Below are 27381 nucleotides of genomic sequence, written 5' to 3'. Positions count from 1 at the left end.
TATATATAAGTATCTACATTTGTGTTCACCATAGCGAACCACTAAGCTGGTATGCTGAGTGCAGTCAATAAAAGGTGGCCACACACAGTCAAAAGACATCGCCACCACCCTCCCTCCCACAGCATTACACCTCCTTCCATGGCGCACAGCGCTAAATATCACCACAATCCTGCTATTATGAGAACCCTGGTCAGTTTTATTACAGTCAGGGGTCTTCTGTAATAATATCATCGCTACATAATAGCATGAACAAGTATAATTTGGCATTTTTAGGCGATGCTGTGGTCACAAACTGAACAGCAGTGCTGTTAGCTCATGCTGCGTGCGTCAGGCTTGGTTGCTCATTCAATACTGAGGCCAATAACACCCGGGAGTTTGGCCCACGATTTTTTTTAAAAATGGTGTCTGTTTACAAGAGCCCTGATGAAGGTGTGGTGAACCCCGTGTATCCGCGGGCTGTTTAAATCTTGCGTAGTACTCCAACACATCATATGATGTGATGCGCAGTTGACTGGAACAACGTCCAGCACGTCATATGACGTGATGCGCACTTTAAGGGTTAAAGCAGCTGTAAGAAGTAGGCTGGTGTTATTTCCCTTGTTTACTTTGCAGTATTTCCTTAACTGAATTTGGTGGCAGTGTTAAATCTAATTTTTGTGAGAAGTAAATTTGGCAGTGTTATCTCTTCTGTAATTATTTTCTTTCGAGGACTCTGACAAATCATGGTGCATCATTATTATATTATTTACACATGTGAAGGAGCCCATGTACTGCATGATGATTTACAACTTATAGGATGATGAAATTCTGGGCTTGAAAATAGCAGACATCTAGGCCTACTCCAAATTTTGGTATGAGCCATGACATGGCGCGCACACACACACACACACACACACACACACACACACACACACACACACACACACACACACACACTAGCTAAACACAGATGCCGAAGAAATATAAGAAAATTCACCTTCGCAAATAGAGTGGTAGACGGTTGGAACAAGTTAAGTGAGAAGGTGGTGGAGGCCAAGACCGTCAGTAGTTTCAAAGCGTTATATGACAAAGAGTGCTGGGAAGACGGGACACCACGAGCGTAGCTCTCATCCTGTAACTACACTTAGGTAATTACACTTAGGTAATTACACACACACACACACACTCAAAAAATTCAAAATTCAAATTGATTCAAAGAGATTCAAAAGGTGACACCCCTAAGGTCAGCACTTGCATCAGAGGAGCTCCAGCATATTTCAACAATCCTAAGTATTGATGATAGTGAGTGGTGTCCCAGAGAACATAGAGGTATAATGCTTTTGAAAAATAGGTGAGATAACAGGAATGTGCTAAGGGCAGTGAAAAATCGGATGAGAAAAAGTTGCCCTAGTGTTTCCAGTGCAGAGAAGAACATTTAAGATGGCCGCCAGCAAGAGGAAAAACAAAACAGAGCTTGATTTTGCGGGATTCAATGAAGAAAGCATTGATATAAGCAGTCTACACAAGTTGGTAAAATTAGATACTATAGTGAACTCTCATGTAGAAATAATTAGTAAATTGAAAGAAAGTAATGACCATTTGAATAGCAAAGTTTTATGTCTTGAGGGTTTAGTGAAAGACTTGTGCAAGGATAAGAATCAATTGGAAACAAATTGCAAAGCCATGGAAGAAGAAAATAAACTTAAAAATAGCTTTGGAAGAAGTTAAAGTAAATTTAAACATAAATGACTACAATAGGTTAGGTAAGGAAATTCAACAGGAGAAACAGTTTTTGTCAGCACAGATGGAGGAAGTTACACAGGGAATAGAACAGTGCAAGAAAGATATGCAATTCACCTATGCACAAGTGGCCAAGGAGAAGGAAAAAATTGAAGAAGCAGTAAAGTCAAACACGGCTGCAACCAAGATAAAACAAACATTAGGCTGGAAGTGAGAAAGGAATTGGCATCTAACCCAAAGTTGGTGCAAAACTCAGTTGATCGGAGTAAGTCCCTGATAATTTTTGGTTGCAAAGAAATGGAGATAACATCTAGGTCAGAAAGAGCTGTAGAAGAGCCGAAAGTAGTAGATAAAATTGTTGGCCTCGTAGGTCTTACTACCATAGAGAATGTGTGCGACTACAGGAGAATAGGCAGATACGTAAAAGGGAAAGATCGACCTTTGAGGATCACCCTAAACGGTGCCAAACAGATGGAAGAAGTACTAAGGAATGCTAGAAAATTTCAAAGTGATGAGGATGGGAAAGTGTGGTCGTTAAGACGAGATCTTTCAAAAGAAGACAGAGAGAAGCTGAAACTGAACCTCACCGAGGCAAAATGTTTAAATGAGAGCAGGAATGAAGAAGAAATCAATTCTTTATCCTACAAAGTGATAGGGATAGGCAGACCAGTAAAGTGGTACATAAAGGCAAACCAACAAAATCAATAGAGTGAGGGGGAGTGAAGAATAAGGAGAGGGGGAACAAGTTCCTGAAGATTGCATACACCAACGTAGATGGAGTGAGATTGAAGATACTGGAGTTAAGTGATGTAATACAGCTGCAGACACCAGACATTGTTGCACTCACGGAGACAAAACTTGATGTTATTTTAAATGAGATCATATTCCCAAGGGGCTACTCAATTTGGAGACGGGACAGAAAAAGTAGGAAAGGCGGTGGTATTGCTGTGCTGATGATGAACACCTAAAGGTGAAAGAAATAATGACTGCCAATCCACAAGAAGTTGACATAATAGCACTAGAGATCTGCCATGAAGATGATAAACTAATGATCATAAATGCATATAGTCCACCGCCAAGCAGCACATGGTCTAAGGAGGAACTAGAGAGTAAACAAGATGGTCTTATAACAATAATGAGAGAGATTATAGCGAGAGCGGATAATGATAGATCACGACTGTTGATAGTCGGTGACTTCAACTTGAAATCCATAGACTGGGAAGCATACGAAGCTAAAACAGAAAATTTTTGGACCTATAGATTTGTAGACCTCATCCTGGAAACATTCTTGTATCAATATGTTAAACAAGCTATGAGGATGAGGGAAGGGGACATTTCCTCCATGCTAGATTTGATATTTACCAGGAAGGAGGAAGAGATATTTGACATTCAGTACCTTCCTCCTTTGGGTACAAGTGACCATGTCTTTTTTTTTTTTTTTTTTTTTTTTTTTGATATATATACAAGAGTTGTTACATTCTTGTACAGCCGCTAGTATGCGTAGCGTTTCGGGCAGGTCCCTGGAATACGATCCCCTGCCGCGAAGAATCGTTTTTTCATCCAAGTACACATTTTACTGTTGCGTTAAACAGAGGCTACAGTTAAGGAATTGCGCCCAGTAAATCCTCCCCGGCCAGGATACGAACCCATGACATAGCGCTCGCGGAACGCCAGGTGAGTGTCTTACCACTACACCACGGAGACTATTTTTGGGAATAAAGTATGCAATGCGTTATAATCTGGAAGAAAATAAGGAGATTGAAGCAGCTGAAAAACCTGACTTCAGGAGAGGACATTATGGCGACCTTAGAATTTTCTTTAGTGAGTATAATTGGACAGACTTGTTGCTAGGCAAGGAAGTGAATGAGATGTATGTCAAATTTTATGAAATATATGATAAAGGCACAAAAAAATTTATACCAAAACAGAGATGCAGAACTAGGAAACAGGATTGGTTCAATAGAAATTGCGAGAGGGCCAGAGACCAAAAGACACAAAAATGGAATCAATACAGGAAGAGGCCAAACCCCCAAACATACCAATGATACAAAGATGCGAGAAACAACTACACGGCAGTGAGGCGAGAGGCAGAAGGAAATTTTTAAAAAGGGATTGCAGACAAATGTAAAACAGAACTAGGTCTATTCTATAAATTCATAAACAACAAATTACAGGTAAAGGATAATATTCAGAAGTTGAAAATGGGAAATAGATTCACGGAAAATGAAAAGGAAATGTGTGAAACACTAAACGAAACGTTCCAAGGTGTGTTTGTACAAAATGAAATCTTTAGGGAACCTGACACAATAAGATTCCAGAGAACAACATAGAGCACATAGAGGTGTCTAGAGATGAAGTAGAAAAAATGCTCAAGGAGCTAAGTAAGAACAAAGCAGTTGGTCCAGATGGAGTTTCACCATGGGTTCTGAGAGAATGTGCACCTGAGCTCAGCATTAAACTTCAAATGATTTTTCAGGCATCCCTGGGTACAGGAGTTGTAGCTGATGTGTGGAAAAAGCCTAACATAGTTCCAATCTACAAAAGTGGAAGCAGGGAAGACCCCCTTAATTATAGACCTGTATCATTTACAAGTGTAATAGTGAAAGTATTGGAAAAACTAATTAAAACTAAATGGGTAGAACAACTGGAGAAAAACAATATAATATCAGACAGACGGTATGGTTTTCGATCAGAAAGATCCTGTGTAACGAATTTACTCAGTTTCTATGATCGAGCCACAGAGATTTTACAGGAAAGAGATGGTTTTGTTGATTGCATCTATCTGGACATAAAAAAAGGCTTTCGACAGAGTTCCACATAAGAGGTTGTTCTCGAAACTGGAAAATATTGGAGGGCAAGACAGGCAAGCTTCTAATATGGATGAAAAATTTCCCGATAGAAAAAATGAGGGCCGTAATCAGAGGAAATGTATCTGATTGGAGGAATGTCATGAGTGGAGTACCACATGGTTCAGTTCTTGTACCAGTAATGTTCGTTGTCTACATAAACGATCTACCAGTTGGAATACAGAATTATATGAACATGTTTGCTGATGATGCTAAGATAATAGGGAAGATAAGAAACCTAGATGATTGTCATGCCCTTTAAGAAGACCTGGACAAAATAAGCATATGGAGCAACACTTGGCAAATTGAATTTAATGTGAATAAATGCCATGTTATGGAATGTGGAATTGGAAAACATAGACCCCACACAACCTATAAATTATGTGAGAAATCTTTAAAGAATTCTGACAAAGAAAGGGATCTAGAGGTGGTTCTAGATAGAAAACTGTTACCGGAGGACCACATTAAGAACATTGTGCGAGGACCCTATGCTACACTTTCTAACTTCAGAATTGCTTTTAAATACACAGATGGAGAAATACTAAAGAAATTGTTCACGACTTTTGTTAGACCAAAGCTCTAATATGCAGCGGTTGTATGGTGCCCATATCTAAAAGAACACATCAACAAACTGGAAAAGGTGCAACGACACGTTACTAAGTGGCTCCCAGAACTGAAGGGCAAGAGCTATGAGGAGAGGTTAGAGGCATTAAATATGCAAAAACTAGAAGATAGAAGAAAAAGAGGCGATATGATCACTACGTACAAAATAGTAACAGGAACTGATTAAATTGATAGGGAAGAATTCATGAGACCCGAAACTTAAAGAACAAGAGGTCATAGATTTAAACTCACGAAACAAAGCTGCCGGAGAAATATAAGAAAATTCACTTTTGTAAACAGAGTGCTAGATGGTTGGAACAAGTTAGGTGAGGTAGGGGAGGCCAAAACCGTCGGTAATTTCAAAGCGTTGTATGACAAAGAGTACTGGGAAGACGGGACACCACGAGAATAGCTCTCATCCTGTAACTACACTTAGGTACAGTACAGTACAACCTCGATTCAATGTACTATATGGGACCAACCCCAGTTCGTTGGAGTGTTGGATTCGTTGCAAGAGGTGACATTCAGGAGGCGTTTGTGTCAGCGTCTTTTTTTTCTTGTACACAATAAAAATGCATTATCATATTACATACTCTACCTATATATTACTTCTCTACTAAAAAATACTGTAATTCATAAATTTACCTTATTGTTGAAGTTATGTCCATCTTGAAGTTTCAGGAAGTTGTGAATGCTCTACATTAAATACGTACTGCAGTGCATTATGCCGTTAGCACTGTGTTGATTAAAAGTAGTTCTGCTGTATGTTGAGTACTACAATACAGTTTATGAAAACTATTGTACACTAAAATTACTGCAACTTTAATTTTAACACTGTGTACACACTTAAATTTAACACTTGTTCTAACTGTTCACGCTGCACACGATGTTTTTAGATGTTTGCATCAGCTTTGCTGATGCTCGCTGCTGCTGTGGGTTCAGCTGCTTCTGAGCTGGTGCTGGCTCCTGTTGTACCAGTGCTGGGTACAACTGTGCTTGTGCTGGGTACGGCTGTTGTACCAGTGCTGGGTACAACTGTGCTTGTGCTGGGTACAACTGTGCTTGTGCTGGGTACGGCTGTTGTACCAGTGCTGGGTACAACTGTGCTTGTGCTGGGTACGGCTGTTCTCGTGCTGGGTATGGCTATTCTCGTGCTGGGTACGGCTGTTCTCGTGCTGGGTACGGCTGTTCTCGTGCTGGGTACGGCTGTTCTCGTGCTGGGTACGGCTGTTCTCGTGCTGGGTACGGCTGTTCTCGTGCTGGGTACGGCTGTTCTCCTGCTGGGTACGGCTGTTCGTGCTGGGTACGGCTGTTCTCGTGCTGGGTACGGCTGTTCTCGTGCTGGGTACGGCTGTTCTCGTGCTGGGTACGGCTGTTCTCGAGCTGGGTACGGCTGTTCTCGAGCTGGGTACGGCTGTTCTCGAGCTGGGTACGGCTGTTCTCGTGCTGGGTACGGCTGTTCTCGTGCTGGGTACGGCTGTTCTCGTGCTGGGTACGGCTGTTCTCGTGCTGGGTACGGCTGTTCTCGTGCTGGGTACGGCTGTTCTCGTGCTGGGTACGGCTGTTCTCGAGCTGGGTACGGCTGTTCTCGAGCTGGGTACGGCTGTTCTCGTGCTGGGTACGGCTGTTCTCGTGCTGGGTACGGCTGTTCTCGTGCTGGGTACGGCTGTTCTCGTGCTGGGTACGGCTGTTCTCGTGCTGGGTACGGCTGTTCTCGTGCTGGGTACGGCTGTTCTCGTGCTGGGTACGGCTGTTCTCGTGCTGGGTACGGCTGTTCTCGTGCTGGGTACGGCTGTTCTCGTGCTGGGTACGGCTGTTCTCGTGCTGGGTACGGCTGTTCTCGTGCTGGGTACGGCTGTTCTCGTGCTGGGTACGGCTGTTCTCGTGCTGGGTACGGCTGTTCTCGTGCTGGGTAATTACCTAAGTGTAATTACCTAAGTGTAGTTACAGGATGAGAGCTACGCTCGTGGTGTCCCGTCTTCCCAGCACTCTTTGTCATATAACGCTTTGAAACTACTGACGGTCTTGGCCTCCACCACCTTCTCACTTAACTTGTTCCAACCGTCTACCACTCTATTTGCGAAGGTGAATTTTCTTATATTTCTTCGGCATCTGTGTTTAGCTAGTTTAAATCTATGACCTCTTGTTCTTGAAATTCCAGGTCTCAGGAAGTCTTCCCTGTCGATTTTATCAATTCCTGTAACTATTTTGTATGTAGTGATCATATCACCTCTTTTTCTTCTGTCTTCTAGTTTTGGCATATTTAATGCTTCTAACCTCTCCTCGTAGCTCTTGCCCTTCAGTTCTGGGAGCCACTTAGTAGCATGTCTTTGCACCTTTTCCAGTTTGTTGATGTGCTTCTTAAGATATGGGCACCACACAACAGCTGCATATTCTAGCTTTGGCCTAACAAAAGTCATGAACAATTTCTTTAGTATATCGCCATCCATGTATTTAAATGCAATTCTGAAGTTAGAAAGCATAGCATAGGCTCCTTGCACAATATTCTTTATGTGGTCCTCAGGTGATAGTTTTCTATCTACAACCACTCCTAGATCTCTTTCTTTATCAGAATTCTTTAAAGATTTCTCACATAATATATAGGTTGTGTGGGGTCTATGTTCTCCTATTCCACATTCCATAACATGACATTTATTAACATTAAATTCCATTTGCCAAGTGGTGCTCCATATACTTATTTTGTCCAGGTCATCTTGAAGGGCATGACAGTCATCTAAATTTCTTATCCTTCCTATTATCTTAGCATCATCAGCAAACATGTTCATATAATTCTGTATACCAACTGGTAGATCATTTATGTACACAATAAACATCACTGGTGCAAGAACTGAACCCTGTGGTACTCCACTTGTGACATTTCTCCATTCCGATACATTGCCTCTGATTACTGCCCTCATTTTTCTATCAGTCAGAAAATTTTTCATCCATGATAGAAGCTTACCTGTCACCCCTCCAATATTTTCCAGTTTCCAGAACAACCTCTTATGTGGAACTCTGTCGAAAGCCTTTTTTAGGTCCAGATAGATGCAGTCAACCCAACCATCTCTTTCCTGGTACGGCTGTTCTCGTGCTCTCGTGCTGGGTACGGCTGTTCTCGTGCTGGGTACGGCTGTTCTCGTGCTGGGTACGGCTGTTCTCATTCTGGGTACGGCTGTTCTCGTGCTGGGTACGGCTGTTCTCGTGCTGGGTACGGCTGTTCTCGTGCTGGTTGATTTTCTGCTACTTGTTCTTGCAAAATATTGTTTCATTTTTGGCATTAATAAGGCACTATTAGTAAGCCCCTGAGACATTTTGTTTTATAACCAAAGAGCTGTAGTAAAAAATGGTCAATTCCACGATTATTCTTCCACCGGCGGATAAATACTGTACATCAATCGCAGACAAAGCTAAGGGCACTGGGTGCATACTGTACGAACGCAGACTAAGTCTATACGTACACCCTTCAGTAGGCTGGTGTTTAAGCCTGATCCAGTAACATAAATTTCTCTTAAATATTCGATTTACATCAAATTATATATTTTTGGGTTATATATTTAGTTTAGCAACATTATTACGATAATAAGAGCTATAAAAAATACTTATTTTGGAACCGATTTATTAATTTTATTATTTCAAAGCCGTAGATCGCTGAACTGTGGCGATGAAATCGAACACAACAAGCATGGTGTTGTATGGACAGGGATTAGACCTGTCCACTCGTGCTGGAGTTGTGCTGCCAATAACGTGAATAATTTCTCAAATAGGAGATATATATCCTATTACAGTATATTTTTGGTTTTATTTAGTTTAGTTTAATTAGGATAATAAAGAGTTATTAAAACACCAGTTTTAGAAATGATTTATTAACACTTTCGCGCTCTCGGCGCTCAAAAAAAATCAATACCCTAGATGCTTTCGGCACTTCGCGCGCCTACGCGTAAGACCGAAAAAGTGTACACTCTTTTGACTGTCCTGACAATAATTGAAGGCGCACGTATTTAAATTTGGTATCACTGTGTTCGCAATGAAATTGTCTATAAGAGCATACCTATAAAATGCCGCCCAAGCATAAGGAGTATCAACACCAAATAAAAAACTATGCAGATCACTCGCCGAGAGCGCCAAACAGCAACAAAATGTTTCCACTCTCTTAATGGTTGCGAAGCCTACAGTTGTCCTACATCGCTAATTTTGGTATCATTGGAATCGCAATAAAATTCTCTACACGGACATATGCATATGAATGTTTAATATAGGTAATTGCCCACCCGCAAGAGTGTGTGAAGTGGAGAGTAGTTAGCCGCGAGCGCACTGGCGAAAACACAGGGGGGAAATCATGCTTGGAAAGTTTATACATTTATACGTTTCCTGACCCTACTTTTCTATGTACGTATTTCTTTTTTATACCAATGTGTTCGCAACAAAATTTTCTATAAGATGAAATGTATAACATTTGTACAAAGCATGTGTAAGAGAAGCGCCAAATATAGAACCACGTCGCTCAGTATGCGTTCGCGGCAGAAACGAACGCATTGTTTTCGTTCGTTTGATGTTTGTCATGTTTATACTTGTTGAAACATTTTATAATTTGTATGACAGTGATCGCAGTAAAATTCCCTACACAGACATATACATAACACATACAAATATTTCCCACGTGTTGGATATATCAACGGCTAAAGGGAACCCACTGCCACACGACCGCCACACCCAGAGCCACACCCGCCACACCCCCAAACATACTTTGTGTTTTTTTTTTTACTCATAGAAGTTTGTGATATAATATTCATTCTGGTACCAAAAAATTCGCAAATAAATTCTCTACAAAACGTATATAATATAACTTCTTATAGATGATAAAAAATTCAAAATAGGTGTACTTACCCTGTCTATGTTGATTGAAGATCAACAGTTGAGCATTTTTTCTTCACTCCACCATCTTCAGGCTTCTGATCCTGAAGTTGCTCATCTGATGTTTCTTAGGTGGAGTGAAGCTGTTGCCGGTGGTTATTTTTTCTCCACCCAAAATATCTTTTTTCGGTGGTACCTTGTGTAGCAAGGCGCAGCGCACAGTGCCACATCACAAGTTTTACATCCATATATCACGTCCCTCCTTTTGCCAGACTTGTAACAAACACGGCATCTTATTTTTTTAGCCAAGTGCACGAGTTCATGCGTTAACTTGTAGTCGAGACGTTGTTCTGAATCTATAATTCTTGTATTTCTTGGATGCACTGGAGGAATATTGTCTTCTACAGGAACCACCAAACTTGTAGTAGAATCTTCTATGAAATCAGAAACATCAAGTGGTTCTATGTCCTCAATGTCCATTTCAGAATTTGTGGTTGATGAGTGGGCTTTAGGTGTTGAGGTGAACAGAGGACGCCTCGCACCAGATGGCCCGGGTGTTGAAACTGCCGCGTCAGCAGGAGGAGCTGCGCTGGCATCTATGTCGGGAACATGTGGTATACTTGTTGTTGTTGGCCATTCCTTGCTGTTCCACGCCAATAAGGCTTTTATTCCTACTGCGTGAAACTCTTGGTCCATTTGTGGGTTTTTCTTGCAAACTCATAATATTTGACCATTTGATCAAAATGATCAACACCTTTCATGAACTTATTGTAATCCACTATGGCCTTGGGTTTGTTCATTTTCACAATTTCTACTCCAGTTCTCCCGTCACCTTTACGAACGCGTTTCCTGCGCTGTGCTTGAGTAGTGTCGGCATTGTGGATATTGGTGATGACAGAGACGGGGCGCTTGTCCTTCCAAACTATAACAAAGGTGTTATCCTTACGCATGTATACGGTCGTGTCGGTTGCCATTTTACCCTTTACAACTTGTTGCAGATCCTTGGGGGCGCCACGTTGGAGTCTAAGTGTGCCACATGTGTAAACACCAACTTCACGTAATTGTTCTGTTAGGCTTACCGAGTTATAGTAGTTATCCATATACAAATGATAACCCTTGTTGACTAGGGGCGCCATCAACCCCATCACGGTTTCCACTGTCGTTTTTCCAATTCCACAATACACATCAAATTTATATATGTAGCCTGATTTCCCTTCGGCCAACATATAAAATTTTACACCATATTTATCAGGCTTGTTGGGATTGTAGACCTTGAAAGAGAGGCGGCCTCGCCAAGCCATTGTACCCTCATCGAGACTCAATTCTTTTTTGGGGATATATACAGATTCAAATTTTTCTGAAAAATAGTCCATTAGTGGTCTAACTTTTATCAATCGGTCACTATTATTCACTGGAACGCCTTTTTTGTTATACATGTGGAAGAACTTAGAAATGTGTTGGAACCGAGCAGACGACATAAACAAGTTGAAGAATCGACAATGCCACATCTGATTCGTCTGCCAGTACATCCTCATTGTAGGCATCTTCACTATGCCCATCAGTATGCACAGGGCCAAATATCGGGCCATTTCTTTCACCAACACTGGTTTCCACGTTTTTCTTGCTGACTCAGCCATGAGATGTATGATGTGTGTGGCATGCAAATTTGTTTCATACGCTAAGTATTCAACCACTGCTCTAGTGAAAAATAATTGTAAAAACTGCAATGGAGTAGCAGGTAGTGGAATTGTTAGGCCAGGGGTTGCAGTAAAGTCATCAACGATGGGAGGAGTATTGCTACGATTCCACTCATCACCCAGCCTAGCCCTCTTTGGTACCGGACACGTGCGGTTACCGCGTGGCGGGGCTGGGGCTTCTTCATCACTCTCATCCTCACTCTCACTCGAAATATCTTCATCACTTGAGGAAACCTCATAAAGAACATCATTTTCCGGTTCGTCAGCCTCCAAATCATCATCAGAAGACCCGGAAAAGGCTTCAACAACGTCGGGAATCTTGGATGGAGTGAGATTGACCCCACGATACAGATCGAAAATCCTGGCGATCTCTTCTGCTTTCCTAGATTTCCTACCTTTGTTTTGCGTTCCACTGCTTGTTCCTGGTGCAGCATCCATGTTGAAGGTATTGAATGGGTTTTAGGTACACGAGAACGGAAACGGAACGGAAATAAATGCGTAAAACGGGTCACGTTTGCCGCGAGAGGGGAGCGCAGTGTGGGCACTTGGCGTGTCAACAAAACAATGGGCCGACCACGTGACCGGGTAGGCCGAGATGCCATGTGTTCGGTGAGGGAGAACGGGAATTTCATGGAGAACAATCTGAGAGTATCCCCATCCATTTCGGTTAAAAAATGGAATTTATAGAAATATTTTTTCGATTGACGAGAAAAGTAGGCAGTTATGCGGAATCGTAAGAAAAGCCAGTGACGAGTTATCTCTAATCGAAAGCGAGAAAGTGTTAATGTGAAACGTTCGAAGCCATGGGTCACTGAACTATGACAACACAGACGAAAGTGAGTGAAACCTCACAGTAAAGTGAGGTTTACTGTACAGTATTCCCTTATCTGTCCACCCTCACTCGTCTTGTTTCATCACAGAAAATGTATATAAGAAGATTTCAACATATTAGCTAGCTATTCACGCTTCAGCCTTTAAATTAATTTACAAAGATACGTGTGCCACAAATCGGTGAACGAAAATCATTGAAACTCAGTTGTTCACTTGTGTGGACGACTCTGGCTGGTGTTTGGTTAATATGCGTCACTTCTTGTGGACCATCCTGGCTGGTGTTTGGTTCATATGATTCACTTGTTGTGTGGTCCACTTGTGTGATCCAACTTGTCTTATGAAGGAATTATTAATTGTAATCTGTGATAGAATGAAACAGTTTTCCACCACTCTGTGAACTCTGTCCCAACATCGTAAGCTTGTGGACCACAAGTGGTCCACTTGTGTGGTCCATTTGTGTGGTCCATTTGTGTGATCCAACTTGTCATATGAAGGAATTATTAATTGTAATCTGTGATGGTATGGTAAAGTTTTCTACCACTGTGAACTCTGTCCCAACATCGTAAGCTTGTGGACCACATGTGCGGTCCACTTGTGTGGTCCACTTGTGTGATCGAACTTGTCATATGAAGGAATTAATAATTGTAATCTGTGATAGAATGTGAAAGTTTTCCACCAGTCTGTGAACTCTGTCTCAACATCGTAAGCAAATCTGAACATCCCCCGCTTCGGCAAACCATTGTTCGTCGAACCGGGTGAGTAAATCCGGCCTGAAAAGTGTGCGAACTAGCCGGAGATTCGTTGAATCGGGGTACATTGAATCGAGGTTGTACTGTAATTACACACACACACACGCACGGAATCAAGATGATAAGCTGATAATATTAAATGCTTACAGCCCACCAGCAAGCAACACATGGACAAAGGAAGAACTGCATGACAAATGAGAGGGCCTCATAATGGTCATGAGAGAGATTATGGTAAGAGCTGACAAAGATAAATCCCGATTGCTGGTACTGGGAGACTTCAACTTTAAGGCAATAGACTGGGAGGCATATGAGGCAAGAACAGAGGACATTTGGACAAACAGATTTTAAACCTCATCTTGGAGACATTCATGTATCAACACGTCTAGCAGACCACAAGAATGAGGGAAGGGGATGTTCTGTCAGCACTGGATATAGTATTCACCAAGTAAGAAGAAGAGGTATTTGACATCCAGTACCTTTCTCCCTTAGTAAAGAGTGATCACGTCCTCTTGGACATTAAATACGCTTTGCGATATAATCTAGTAGAGAATGGGGACATTGAAACAGTTGTTAGACTCGATTTCAAGAGAAGACTCTATGGGGAACTTAGAAATATTTTTCATGGGTACAATTGGACAGACTTGTTGCTAGGTAAGGAAGTAAATGAGATGTATGTCATATTTTGCAAAATATACGATGAAGGCACACAAACATTCATATCAAAACAGAGATGCAGACCTAGGAAACAGGATTGGTTCAACAGAAATTGTGAGAGGGCCAAAGACCAAAAGACATAAAAATGGAATCAATATAGGAAGAGGCCAAAGACAATCAAGACAGACTAATAAAAGTTATAACAATAATGGAATATCTAAACACACGAATATAAAACAATATACATTCCTCAGAAAAATGTGCATGGATGAATGCACAATGTCGTGGAGGGGCCATTTATCTTTTAAGGTTTTAATCCAAATAAACCCGATAAGTATGGAGTGAAACTGTACATGCTGGCTGAATCACGTACCGATTACATCTATGATTTTGAAGTGTGTGTGCAGGAAATGGGAAGACAACAATTCAAATGGTCATGGGCTCGATTGAACCACTGAAGAACAAAGGTTACCATTTATTTTTGGATAACGACTGTAACTTGGTTCAATTTAGTGTGGAGTTACCCAGTTTGCTGCAGGTAACACACAGGACTTTTTGACGTTATATGCACATATACATTCAGAGAATTCTATTGCAAACAATTTGATACCAAAATGAATGAATTAGCATGTAAATTGAGGTAAAAACTCTGAAGAGATCACACACATTTTAGTGCGCTTGCTCACTCACGGGAACAATCAGCGGATTTTCGGGTTTGCTGCGAGTGGCATGCCAGGCATTTTGACCTTATATGCATATATATCCCTTTAGAGAATTCTATTGCGTAGAAGTTAATACAAAAATGTACGATATAACACTAAAATTGACGTGAGAAAACTGAAAAGAGTTTTACACCTTTTAGGGCGGGTGCACCCTCATTGGAAATGCCAAGCCCACCGTGGGGTGGGCTGAGGCGCACACACTGGGCAGCTCAAATTGTTAATAAAATCCAGCTGCCAGAGGATTATTGAAATTCAGTTTTGACCCAGCTTACATATTAGAAATTAGGGCACATATATACCATGCAATAGTGCCAGTATTTCTTGTATTTGTATATGGAAGAGATGCAAGTTGATGAATGGAAGTGCACTTATAACCAATTGACTTTATTCTTCAGATTCTTTATATTATCCAGTGGTAGAAAAATATACAAGCATTCTTGTTGCGGAAAGAGTTAGAAAAGTAGAGTTATTAAGAATATCATTTTTCCAGCTAAAGTATTGAAATTTGAAGTTTTAAATAACATTAAAGTTACCTATTATGTGTTTATTACCAGTGAAAAATTTGCTATAAAAATCTTTTTATTTATATTTTTCTGGTAAGTTTAGAGCAGTGCAGTTAATTTCACTTAGTTGTATTCACCTAGTTATGCTTGCGAGGGTTGAGCTCTGGCTCTTTCGGCCTGCCACTCAACTGTCAATCAACTTCCCTCCCCCACCCACCCCCAAGAAGCAGCCCAAAACACCCGAAACTCCCAAGTACCTATTTACTGCTAGGTAAACAGGGGCATCAGGGTGAAAGGAACAGCCCATTTATTTCTGGCATCGCCGAGGATTGATCCCCGGTCCCTAGGATTACGAGTTTCAAGCACTGTCCATTCAGCCACCAGGTTCCTGTTAATTTGTTAGTCATACAGTGCATCCTCACTCTAACCCTTAACCCTTAAACTGCGCATGACGTATATATACGCCATGAGTAACATGTCCCACGGTGCGCATGGCGTATATATACGCCATAGGGTGCCAGGCACGATTCAAATGGCCCGCGGCTACACGGGGGTTTACATTAGCTTCCTCAGGGCTCTTGTAAACAGACGCTATTTTTTTTTTAAATTCGTGGGCAATATTCTCAGGTGCGAGAGCCACAATACTGCTGGAGCAACCAAGGCTGGCGCACGCAGCATGAGCAAACAGCATTGCTGTTCAGCTTGTGACCACAGCATCGCCGAAAAATATCAAAATAAATATATAATTGCTATTATTTAGCGATGACAATATCACAGATGACCCCTAACTGTGATATAAATAACCAGGGTTGTGATAATAGCAGAACTGTTGTAATAATTAGCGCTGTAGGAGGAGTGATGCTGAGGGACGGAGGGAGATTGCATCGTTTACTGACTGTGTGGTCACCTGTTATTGTCTGCATTCACCATACCAGCTCAGTGGTTCTCTATGGTGAACACAAATGTAGATACTTATATATAATGTGTGTATTAGTGTAATAACAGCAAAAGGATTATGATGGGAGGAGCCATTTGGGTGACGGAGGTGACATCATCTGCATGATTTGTCTGGATGTGTAGAGGGTGGCCACTATGCTCTTTGGGCACTCTACAAGCTTAGGTGTACAGTTACGGTGCATACAACATGTAGATACTTATAGATAATGTGTATATAGTGTAATAACACTGCAAACAGTATTGTTGGGGAAAAAAGTTTAGTGCGTGTGACCTCGAATGAGTGAGGGAGCCGCCAGCTGACTGTGTGTATAGCGACGACTCTTAGTGCCTGAACTAACTATATCAGCTTAGTTGTACAGTTGTGGTGAACAAAACATGTAGATTCTTATATATAATGTCTGTATATTGTGAATAAAATATAAAATAGGATGGTGGGAGGAAAAAGTGGGCGAGTGAGGCGTTGTTGAGGGAGTGGCAATGAGTGGCTGGCTGGTGTGTGGCGGTAACTCCTCGTTGCTTTTCGACTCTCAGTACAAACTCGATGGTTCGTTATGGTGAACAAAACATGCAGATACTTATATATACCTGTGTATAGAGTGTAATAGCAGCAAAACTATTTGTTTATTGTTTTATGAACATAATTGAATCACTAATATACACACCATACTTTTGAATATAGCGATTATTCACCACTTTTATTATATAAATATATTACAATACACACTATTGAATAATATTACTGAAAAAAACTAAGAAAAAATCAATCAGAGACATTGAAATAATTAAGTGATAATATCTTTGTGGCAACTCCCACCTGTCAGCGTGGGTGACGTTAACCGGCTCTGACAACCGCTCTGTCAGTGCTCACTTTTTGCCAGACTTCCTCGGTCAATTGCGCCCAAAATATGTCACCTACGATTTTTTTTCCCCGTGCTCAGGGAACACAAATTAACATTTTAAGAAGACGAAATAATTTTTTAGAATTTTTTTTTCTTGCGCACAAGGGTGTAAATGTCCTCAGGCCCCCTGAGCAGTGGAAGGGTTAAACAATGCAAATCATATACAGTATATGTTTAACTCCTAAGCTGCTCTGGGCTATTTTGCCTTCAACAGCCACAAGCGAAAAAAAACCAGCGTTGAATGTAATGAAACGCCATTTTCTGGGTGAGACCTGGAGGCTCCCCGGAGCTTTACCGGCTGATATGCTAATGTCAGACTTTGGCATCAGTCATGTGTATGGAGTTCTAGGGCCTACCGGGGACCACGAGCCAGAACCTGGCCCACTCAGAGAGGCAAGGGGAGCAATGGCCTATAGAAACCCCCGTGTGGTTGGAAGCATTCTATGTCTGCCATCGACCGGGTCAAGCATCCAGAAAGGTAAGCATTCCAAAGCAAACCCCTATTCTGGTGAAAATTGCTACCTAAGCCGAACTAGTGGATAGAACTCTTCAACAGAAAACAAGGAAACTAGTATGACGTCATACGTCACCGCGCCGCTGTCTGCGCAGCTCCCCCCTCCCCGGGAGGGGGAAGGGGGAGCCCCAGACCTCCCACGCCGGCTATCCACCCATCAGTTCTGAGGCTGGATGTCAAAACACGCGAAAAACGCCAACCGGAGGGAGGGAGGGTTGCTGGGGAGCCTCCGGGTCTCACCCAGAAAATGGCATTTCATTACATTCAACGCTGGTTTTCTGGGGGGAGCCCCGTCGGCTCCCCGGAGCTAACTACCCACAGAGGAAGGTTAAAGGGACAAAACCGGGAGGCGGACACCACGCACCCCCCAAGGAGGTGAGACAACCGGCAGCAAACGCCAACCCAAGGCGCCACAGCCCCGAAAATCCCGGGAACAACACGAGAACCACGAGCAGCAAGGCCCCTGCACGAACACCAAAAATCCATGCCCGAAAGACTGCAAGGCCACATCGCCCAGACGGCAGCGAGAGCAGCGAAGCCACGAACGCCACAGGCATGAGGGAAGAACAGAACCGGATCAACGCAAAACGCGCTCCGGACCCAAACGCCGTGGCACGCAAACAACAGCGGAGGGCCACCACTGAACACAAAAACGACACACCCCCGGCCCGACCAACGAAGCACCAACAAACCCTGGACCCCTCCAGAATGCAGCAGTCCCACCCCGCACCAGAAAAGATGGAGACTGCTGCCATCAAACAACCAAAACGCTAAAACCGAAGGAGCAAGAAAACTCAGCGAACCGACCCCCAGAGGCAAAGGCCCAAAAGAAAGAGCCGACGAAAAAACACACCGGAACCGAAGGGGCACTACCAACCGAGGAGAAGACAGAGCACGCTGACCAGAGACCAGGATGGTGCAAGCGGCGCACGAACAGGCCGGAGGTGAAACGACGCACAAGACAGCTGACTAACGGTGCAGAAGCAACACCAAGACCGAAAGCAAGCTGAAGCGGCTCCGCCTGCGCCGCACGAAAAGAGGCGACAGTATGTGGCAAGACGACGGCCCCCAACCCCCACTAGAAAACCAAGCCGAGAGTAAACCAAGCCAACAAGAGTAACCACCTAAGAAGGGACAGGAAAAGGAAGGACCGCCAAAATACCCATACTGCCGCCAAGAGAAGCACGCAGGTGGGACACCTACCACGAAGCCACCTGACCACCAACCGGAGGCGAGACCACAAGGCAGAACATAAGCAGCCCCGACAAGGCCCCCCCGAGTCCAGGAAAAAGGCGGAGCCGCGAGAAGATCTCGGGCGCGACCACCGAAACCCAGGCGGCACAAGGAGATGGAACGTCTGCCGAACAGAAAAACTCCCCAAAGCATGCAAGCTCGCCAGGAGTTCAGAAACGACGGGTCCAACGCGAGACATCGCAAGAACCCCCCCCCCCAAAAAAAAAAAAAAAAAAAACAACCGGCAGGGCAAGCTAGGAAAACCAAAGAAGGCGGAAGGGTCGCCGCCAGAACAGGACCCGAACCAAGGGGCACGAACAACTGCAATAGACCGAGACAAAGAAGCACATCACAGGACACAGGCTGACCAATGCCTAAGAACACGCAGAACATCCCTGCTGCAGAGGAGGCAGGAAGAAAGAGCAGAAGCACAAAAAACCCCAGGAGAACAACCAGGGGTGGACAAGTAGGCAGGGACAAAAACCGCACGCAATCCCCAGGCACAAAACGGCAGCAAAGTGCCACTCCACAACCGGACACATGAACAAGGACACGCCACCGTGAAACACGGTACCAATGCACACGTGCAGCAGCAGCAGCAACAGGCACCACTGCAACATGCAACATGTAAATAGCAACTCCCCTCTGCAAAGGCAGAGAACGGAGCAGGCAGACCCCAGACAGGGCCAACGGAGACACGACAAAAACCTTGCAGGCCCAGAAACCTGCACCAGGCGACCGACGGCGGAGAAACCCCGCTCGATACCTGCTGGATGAGGTACTGGGAGCTCTTTTACACCTGAAGCCCGGCCCAAGGTCAGGCCAGACCGGCCAGAGGATGGCCCACCAGGTAGCTGCTAGGAGCAGTCCACCGGCCCACAAACCCCCACAACCAGGACGGGCCAGGACTGCCATACGAAAACAGGCTAGAGCGCCCTGGAAGTCCACGGACGAACCAGTAAGAAGGCTTATGCTCGCAAGTAGGTCGTGTAACAAGCACAGACCACTGATGGTAATACAGTGTTCCCCAAAAGTGCCAATAGCACCACTGCACTCCACTGGTACTATCCCGCAAGTTCTACCAGATAGGCAGGACCCAAGAGCCAGAGCTCAAATCCTGCAAGCACAGCCAGGAGCCTCACCAGGTGAGTACAGAACCAACCCAACAACCCCCCACACCTCACAACATTAAAAAAGGAGGGTCCCCTGAATGACTCCAGCATGGGTTGGACATGCACATGAGGGGGACAGGAAGGGGTGATAAAGGGACAGTCACTGGCGTGCGAACGGTCTCAGTCGTACAAAAATATACCTAAATAAAGACAGGTATATAAACACCGCCGCATCCAGCGCCCGGCCAAAAGACGCCAGACTGCAGAAACTCACCCGGCGAATGGTGGCACGAACTTGACACGACTCAACCGTGCCCAGAAGAACTTGGGAGCACCGCCAGGTGAAGACGCCAGAGCCGGACCCTGCCGGACCCGCAGAAGAACGGAGAGGCGAAGGAGGCGGTCCACACCCATGACACAGTGAAAACCGCGGTGTCCTCCCCACAACTGGGAACCAGGACACCCCCGGCGCGAAGGGGCACATACCGCAGGCAGGGAGAAGAACGAGAGGCGAAGCACTGTAGCAAAAAAGGGCGCAAAACCCCAGCACTGAAACACCGCCCAGACCAAAACAAACTCCACGGCGCATGCGCATAACACGCTGGCCGAACCGCACACCCCCCCCTGCGGGAAGGCGCCAGCCAGGACTACTGCACGAGAAAAGGAGCCAAAAGAGGAAGCAGGAACAATAAAACCGGCCAAAGAAGCAAAGAGCCCAAAAAGGAACCCAACCGGGCGACAAGGAGCCCAACCGGGCGACAAGTAGCCCAACCGGGCGACAAGTAGCCCAACCGGGCGACAAGTAGCCCAACCGGGCGACAAGTAGCCCAACCGGGCGACAAGCAGCCCAACCGGGCGACAAGTAGCCCAACCGGGCGACAAGCAGCCCAACCGGGCGACAAGCAGCCCAACCGGGCGACAAGCAGCCCAACCGGGCGACAAGCAGCCCAACCGGGCGACAAGCAGCCCAACCGGGCGACAAGCAGCCCAACCGGGCGACAAGCAGCCCAACAGGGCGACAAGCAGCCCAACAGGGCGACAAGCAGCCCAACAGGGCGACAAGCAGCCCAACAGGGCGACAAGCAGCCCAACAGGGCGACAAGCAGCCCAACAGGGCGACAAGCAGCCCAACAGGGCGACAAGCAGCCCAACAGGGCGACAAGCAGCCCAACAGGGCGACAAGCAGCCCAACAGGGCGACAAGCAGCCCAACAGGGCGACAAGCAGCCCAACAGGGCGACAAGCAGCCCAACAGGGCGACAAGTAGCCCAACAGGGCGACAAGTAGCCCAACAGGGCGACAAGTAGCCCAACAGGGCGACAAGTACGAGGAGCTGACAGACGTTCCAATAATGCGGGAAGTAGCGAAAAACCTTCCCATACCCTCGAGAACACAGAAGCCAACACTAGTCCCGAAGGCACACGAAGGCGCAGGCGCACCCGAGATCAGAAGTCACGCAGAACCCCATCGAACGGGGAAACATGACAAAAACACCGTCCCAAAAAGGGGGGGAGGAAACATCCACCCACAGGACGGAACCAACCGACTCAAAGGCCAAGGAACCGAGCCCGGGGAGGGGCCAACGTCCAACAGCACGTACGGCGAGTGGGGAGGAAAGACCCCACTCCGCGTAACCACAAGCCCCGCCTAGAGGGGGATAAAAAAAAACCCACGGGGTCTAACGGGGCCAAGGCCCCCCCAAGTCAGCCCCTCCCCACCCCCGGGAACCTACACGACAGGCCCCGGGGCCGAGCCGTTCCCCCAAAGCCCCGGCCGAACCAGAAAACCGGGGCAGCCGTGAAAACACTAAGGAAGGGAGCCCACTGGCAGACTCATACAACACGGCTGGAGGAACAGGCCCAAATGCCCCCATCACTACCCCAGAAGGGGAATTCCCCGAGACTGCCCGAGTCTCAACACCACCAAAAACCCCGCCCCGAACCTACAGACGGTAAGGAACCGGATGCAGGCAGGAAGGGTGAACCAGGGGAAAGACAAGGGGGCGTGGATGGAACCGAAGCAACCAACACCCAAGTCCCAAAACGAACTACAACGGGGCAGCCCCGGGGCTCCCGGGGAGGAAACCACGAGAACGTTGCCACCACCAAGGCTCAAGTGCAACGCCCCTGCTGCCCGCACCCGCTTTGTTAGCACAACTGGGTAACCGAGCCACAACGAGCAACCAAACTCGCAGGACTCCGGGTCGAAGGTGTCACTGACCCCACAGGCAGCAGAGGCAAAACAGAGAGTCACCCAGAGACAAAAGGTGAGAGCAACCCTCAAACTCTCTGGAAGCGAGGGGGGGACTCTGGGGTCACATCCATCGGACCCGCGCGCCCCCAGGGGTTTCCCAGGGTCCCGAGCGTTTACTTTAAGAGGACTCGCGCTCAGGTAATCCCAGGCAGGGTACTGCTAATCGGCACCCAAAGCTACCAAACAACTTTCTAAGAGCTGAACCCCCGGGACGTGTACACTCACGGGGACCTAGCAGGGGGTACCACCAGAAAATACTCAGAACACAAGGGACACAAGGGGCAAGAACGAAGGCAGACCCCCCCCACCAGGTAGATAAACAAAAAGAAAAAGAAAACCCCGCAAGAGGACAGCGTACCCAAGCGGAACAGAGTTGGCCGCTATGATTGGTAAAGACAAGCTGCACAGTACCCCGCGCCCCACCAGTGCAAACACTGCCCCTTACTCTAAGGCGAACAAGGGAGACAGAACACCCGAGCACACAAAGAGCGGCCGAAAACCAAGCAGTAAACGGCCAAGCAGGGGCAGGACCCAAGGAACTTGTGGAAGGTGGCCCCAAGCCCCAAGGGCAGTACTTACAGGGCACCTAGGGAAGGGAACCCTAGGCGCATGCAGCCCGAGTACTGAAGAATCACTCCCGGCTCACGCACCACCTAGAAAACAGACACCACACTCTAGGTACAGTGCTGAAACAACCACTAGAGCCGGAGCACATAACCATTGCCTATAGCATCAGCCGAAGAACTAATGGGTGGATAGCCGGCGTGGGAGGTCTGGGGCTCCCCCTTCCCCCTCCCGGGGAGGGGGGAGCTGCGCAGACAGCGGCGCGGTGACGTATGACGTCATACTAGTTTCCTTGTTTTCTGTTGAAGAGTTCTATCCATTAGTTCGGCTTAGGTAGCAATTTTCACCAGAATAGGGGTTTGTTTTGGAATGCTTACCTTTCTGGATGCTTGACCCGGTCGATGGCAGACATAGAATGCTTCCAACCACACGGGGGTTTCTATAGGCCATTGCTCCCCTTGCCTCTCTGAGGGGGCCAGGTTCTGGCTCGTGGTCCCCGGTAGGCCCTAGAACTCCATACACATAACTGATGCCAAAGTCTGACATTAGCATATCAGCCGGTAAAGCTCCGGGGAGCCGACGGGGCTCCCCCCAGAAAAAAAATTATTTTGTCTTATAAAAGTGTTCATTTGTGTTCCCTGATCACAGAAAAAATAATAAAAAAAAATGTAGGTGGCATATTTTGGCCGCAATAGGGCGAGGAAGTCTGGCCAAAAAAAAAAAAGAGGCGTTGACAGAGCAAATGCCAGACGAGGTCTGGCATTTCTCCGCCCCAGCTGTCAGGCTGGGGCGAGTTATTACTTGGGTGCCACAAAGATATTATCTAATTATTTCCAATGTCTGATTTTTTCTAATTTTTTTGCAGTAATATTATTCAATAGTGTGTAGTGTGATATAACTATATAATAAAATGTGTGAATCATCGCTATACTCAAAAGTATTGTGATCATATTAGTGATTCAATTATTATGTTCATAAAAACAATAAACAAATAGTTTTGCTGTTATTACACTATATACACATGTTACATATACGTTTCTGCATGTTTTGTTTACCATAGCGAACCACTAAGTTGATATGTTGAGTGCAGACAGTAACAGGTGGTCGCGCACAGCTGTACTCCCTCCCTCCCAGGTTCAAGGCCTCACACACTAACATTCCTCCTTCAAGTATACTGTTTGTGGTGTTATTACACTATATACAGTACAACCTCGATTCAACGAATCTCCGGCTAGTTCGCACACTTTTCAGGCCGGATTCACTCACCCGGTTCGATGAACAATGGTCCGCCGAAGCAGGGGATGTTCAGATTTGCTTACGACGCCGAGATAGAGTTCACAGACTGGTGGAAAACTTTCCCATTCTATCACAGATTACAATTATTAATTCCTTCATATGACAAGTTCGATCACACAAGTGAACCACACAAGTGGACCGCACAAGTGGTCCACAAGTGGTCCACAAGCTTACGATGTTGGGACAAAGTTCACAGAGTGGTGGAAAACTTTCCCATACCATCACAGATTACAATTAATAATTCCTTCATATGACAAGATAGATCACACAAGTGAACCACACAAGTGGACTACAAGCGGTCCACAAGCTTACGATGTTGGCACAGAGTTCACAGAGTGGTGGAAAACTGTCTCATTCTATCACAGATTACAATTAATAATTCCTTCATAAGACAAGTTGGATCACACAAGTGGACCACACAAGTGAATCATATGAACCAAACACCAGCCAGAATGGTCCACAAGAAGTGGCGCATATTAACCAAACACCTGCCAGAGTCGTCCACACAAGTGAACGACTGAGTTTCAATGATTTTCGTTCACCAATTTGTGACACACGTATCTTTGTAAAATAATTTAAAGACTGAAGCGTGAATAGCTAGCTAATGTGTTGAAATCTTCTTATATACATTTTCTGTGATGAAACAATGAGCGAGGGTGGACAGATAAGGGAATACTGTACAGTAAACCTCACTTTTGTCTGTGTTGTCATAGTTCAGTGACCCATGACTTTGAACGTTTCACATTAATAAATCATTTCTAAAACTAGTGTTTTAATAACTCTTTATTATCCTAATTAAACTAAACTAAATAAAACCAAAAATATACTGTAATATGATAAATATCTGCTATTTGAGAAATTATTCACATTATTGGCAGCACAACTCCAGCATGAGTGAATGGGTCTAATCCCTGTCCACACAACACCATGCTTGTTTTGTTCGATTTCGTCGCCACAGTTCAGTGATCTACGGCTTCGAAATAATAAAATTAATAAATCAGTTCCAAAATAAGTATTTTTTATAGCTCTTATTATCGTAATAATGTTGCTAAACTAAATATGTAACAAAAAATATCAAATTTGATGTAAATCGAGTATTTGAGAGAAATTTATGTTACTGGAAATCGAACACAACACCAGGCGTGTTTTGTTCGCTTTTGTCGCCACAGTTCAGTGTTCTTCGGCTTCGAAATAATAAAATTAATAAATCAGTTCCAAAATAAGTATTTTTTATAGCTCCTATTATCGTAATAATGTTGCTAAACTAAATATATAACCCAAAAATATATAATTTGATGTAAATTGAATATTTAAGAAAAATTTATGTTACTGGATCTGGCTTAAACACCAGCCTACTGAAGGGTGTACGTACAGACTTAGACTGCGTTCATACAGTATGCACCCAGTGCCCTTAGCTTTGTCTGCGATTGACGTGCAGTATTTATCCGCCGGTGGAAGAATAATTGTGGAATTGACCATTTTTTTACTACAGCTTTTTGGTTATAAAACAAAATGTCTCAGGGGCTTACTAATAGTGCCTTATTAATGCCAAAAATGAAGCAATATTATGCAAGAACTAGTAGCAGAAAATCAACCAGCACGAGCACAGCCGTACCCAGCACGAGAACAGCCGTACCCAACACAAGAACAGCCGTACCAAGCACGAGAACAGCCGTACCCAGCACGAGAACAGTCGTACCCAGCAAGAGAACAGCCGTACCAAGTACGAGAACAGGCGTACCAAGCACGACAACAGCCGAACCCAGCACGAGAACAGCCGAACTCAGCACGAGAACAGTTGTACCCAGCACGAGAACATCAGTACTCAGCACGAGCACATCCGTACCCAGCACGAGCACAGTTGTATCCAGCACTGGTACAACAGCAGCCAGCACCAGCTCAGAAGCAGCTGAACCCACAGCAGCAGCGAGCACCAGCAAAGCTGATGCAAACATCTAAAAACATCGTTTGCGGCGTGAACAGTTAGAACAAGTGTTAAATTTAAGTGTGTACACAGTGTTAAAATGAAAGTTGCAGTAATTTTTGTGTACTATAGTTTTCATAAACTGTATTGTAGTACTCTACATACAGCAGAACTACTTTTAATCAACACAGTGCTAACAGCATAATGCATTGCAATACGTATTTACTGTAGAGCATTCACAACTTCACGAAACTTCAAGATGGACATAACTCCAACAATAAGGTAAATTTATGAATTACAGTATTTTTTAGTAGAGAAGTAATATATAGGTACAGAATGTAATATGATAATACTGTACATTTTTATTGTGTACAAGAAAAAAAAGACAATAAGATATTAAGACTAAGATATTAATACTAAGACAAACTTATTTTTCTTATTGGTTCAAACCTTATTGGTTTTTCTTGTTGGTTCAAATTGGTTTTCTTATTGGTATTCAAACTTATTGGTTCACTATTGTGAACCAATAAGCTGGTATGTCGAGTGCAGACAGTAGCAGGTGGCCACACAGATTCAGCACACAACACTACAGCCCTCTCTCCCTCAACATTACTCCTCCCACAATACTACACACAGCACAAATTATTACAACAATCCTGCTATTATCAGAATCCTGGTCATTTTAATCACAGTCAGGGGTCTTCTGTAATATTATCATTGCTAAATAATACCAGTTACATATATTTTTGACATTTCTAGGCGATGCTGTGGTCACAAGCTGAACAGCAGTATTGTGAGCTCATGCTGCGTGTGCTAGCCTTGGTGACTCACTCAGTATTGAGGCTTTCACACCCGGGAATGGTGCCCACGATTTTTTTTTTTTTTTAAATGGCGTCCGTTTACAGGAGCCCTGAGGAAGTTGATGTGAACCTTGTGTAGCAGTGGGCTGTTTAAATCTTGCGCGGTACTCCAAAATGTTATATGAAGGCGATGCCCACTTTTGTGTCAGTTACTCAACATGTCATATGGAGTGTTGCACAATTTAAGGGTTAAATTCTTACTAATCATAACTCCCATATCACTTTTGCAATCTCAACACTATCTAGCTCATATATTGTAACTGTATCATTATTACCTAGCCTCAAAACCTTACATTTGTCAGCATTAATCTGCATCTGCCAATCTTTTGACCATTTCAGAACCCTATTTATATTGTCATGAAGTGATAGTGAATCTTTTTCCGTGTTTATTTTCATCCCGATTTGCGGATCATCGGCAAATTAGCAACTATTGTGGCTCAAACCTGACTCTAAATCATTGATATATATTATGAATGACAGAGGTCCCAGGACAAAGCCTTGAGGTGCTCCACTTCAAACGTTTTCCCACTCTGACTTAACTCCATTTATAGTAACTGTGTTACGTTTGGTACAGCCATCCCCTAATCCAACTTAA

At 44.6% G+C, this 27381-nt stretch overlaps 2 protein-coding genes across 3 annotated transcripts in view; both read right to left on the bottom strand.

Annotated features, from left to right (window-relative positions):
• The window catches only part of LOC123772635 (zinc finger protein 84), a 39758-nt gene that overhangs the window by 9539 nt on the left and 2838 nt on the right, over nucleotides 1-27381 (bottom strand). The window lies entirely within an intron of this gene.
• Nucleotides 648-12154, bottom strand: LOC138351574 (piggyBac transposable element-derived protein 4-like). The gene is made up of 2 exons (XM_069303367.1): nucleotides 10774-12154; nucleotides 648-712 (listed from the first exon to the last, which is right to left on the bottom strand). The coding sequence occupies exons 1-2, from the start codon at nucleotides 12152-12154 to the stop codon at nucleotides 648-650; spliced, it is 1446 nt and encodes a 481-aa protein (XP_069159468.1).

Source organism: Procambarus clarkii, chromosome 50 (genome assembly GCF_040958095.1).
Source record: "Procambarus clarkii isolate CNS0578487 chromosome 50, FALCON_Pclarkii_2.0, whole genome shotgun sequence".
Lineage (NCBI taxonomy): Eukaryota > Metazoa > Arthropoda > Malacostraca > Decapoda > Cambaridae > Procambarus > Procambarus clarkii.
Note: the sequence above shows the minus strand (reverse complement) of the source record. Positions and strands in the feature narration are given on the sequence as shown.

What these genes read in the sequence shown, in the direction of transcription:
- LOC138351574 (XM_069303367.1), bottom strand. Translation starts at nt 12,154, where the DNA reads ATGGATGCTGCACCAGGAACAAGCAGTGGAACGCAAAACAAAGGTAGG. An exon ending in TTACAATAAGTTCATGAAAG is followed by an intron (nt 713 to 10,773) that starts GTGTTGATCATT and finishes ATGATTTGTCAG; the next exon opens with AGTCCTCGAAAGAAAATAAT.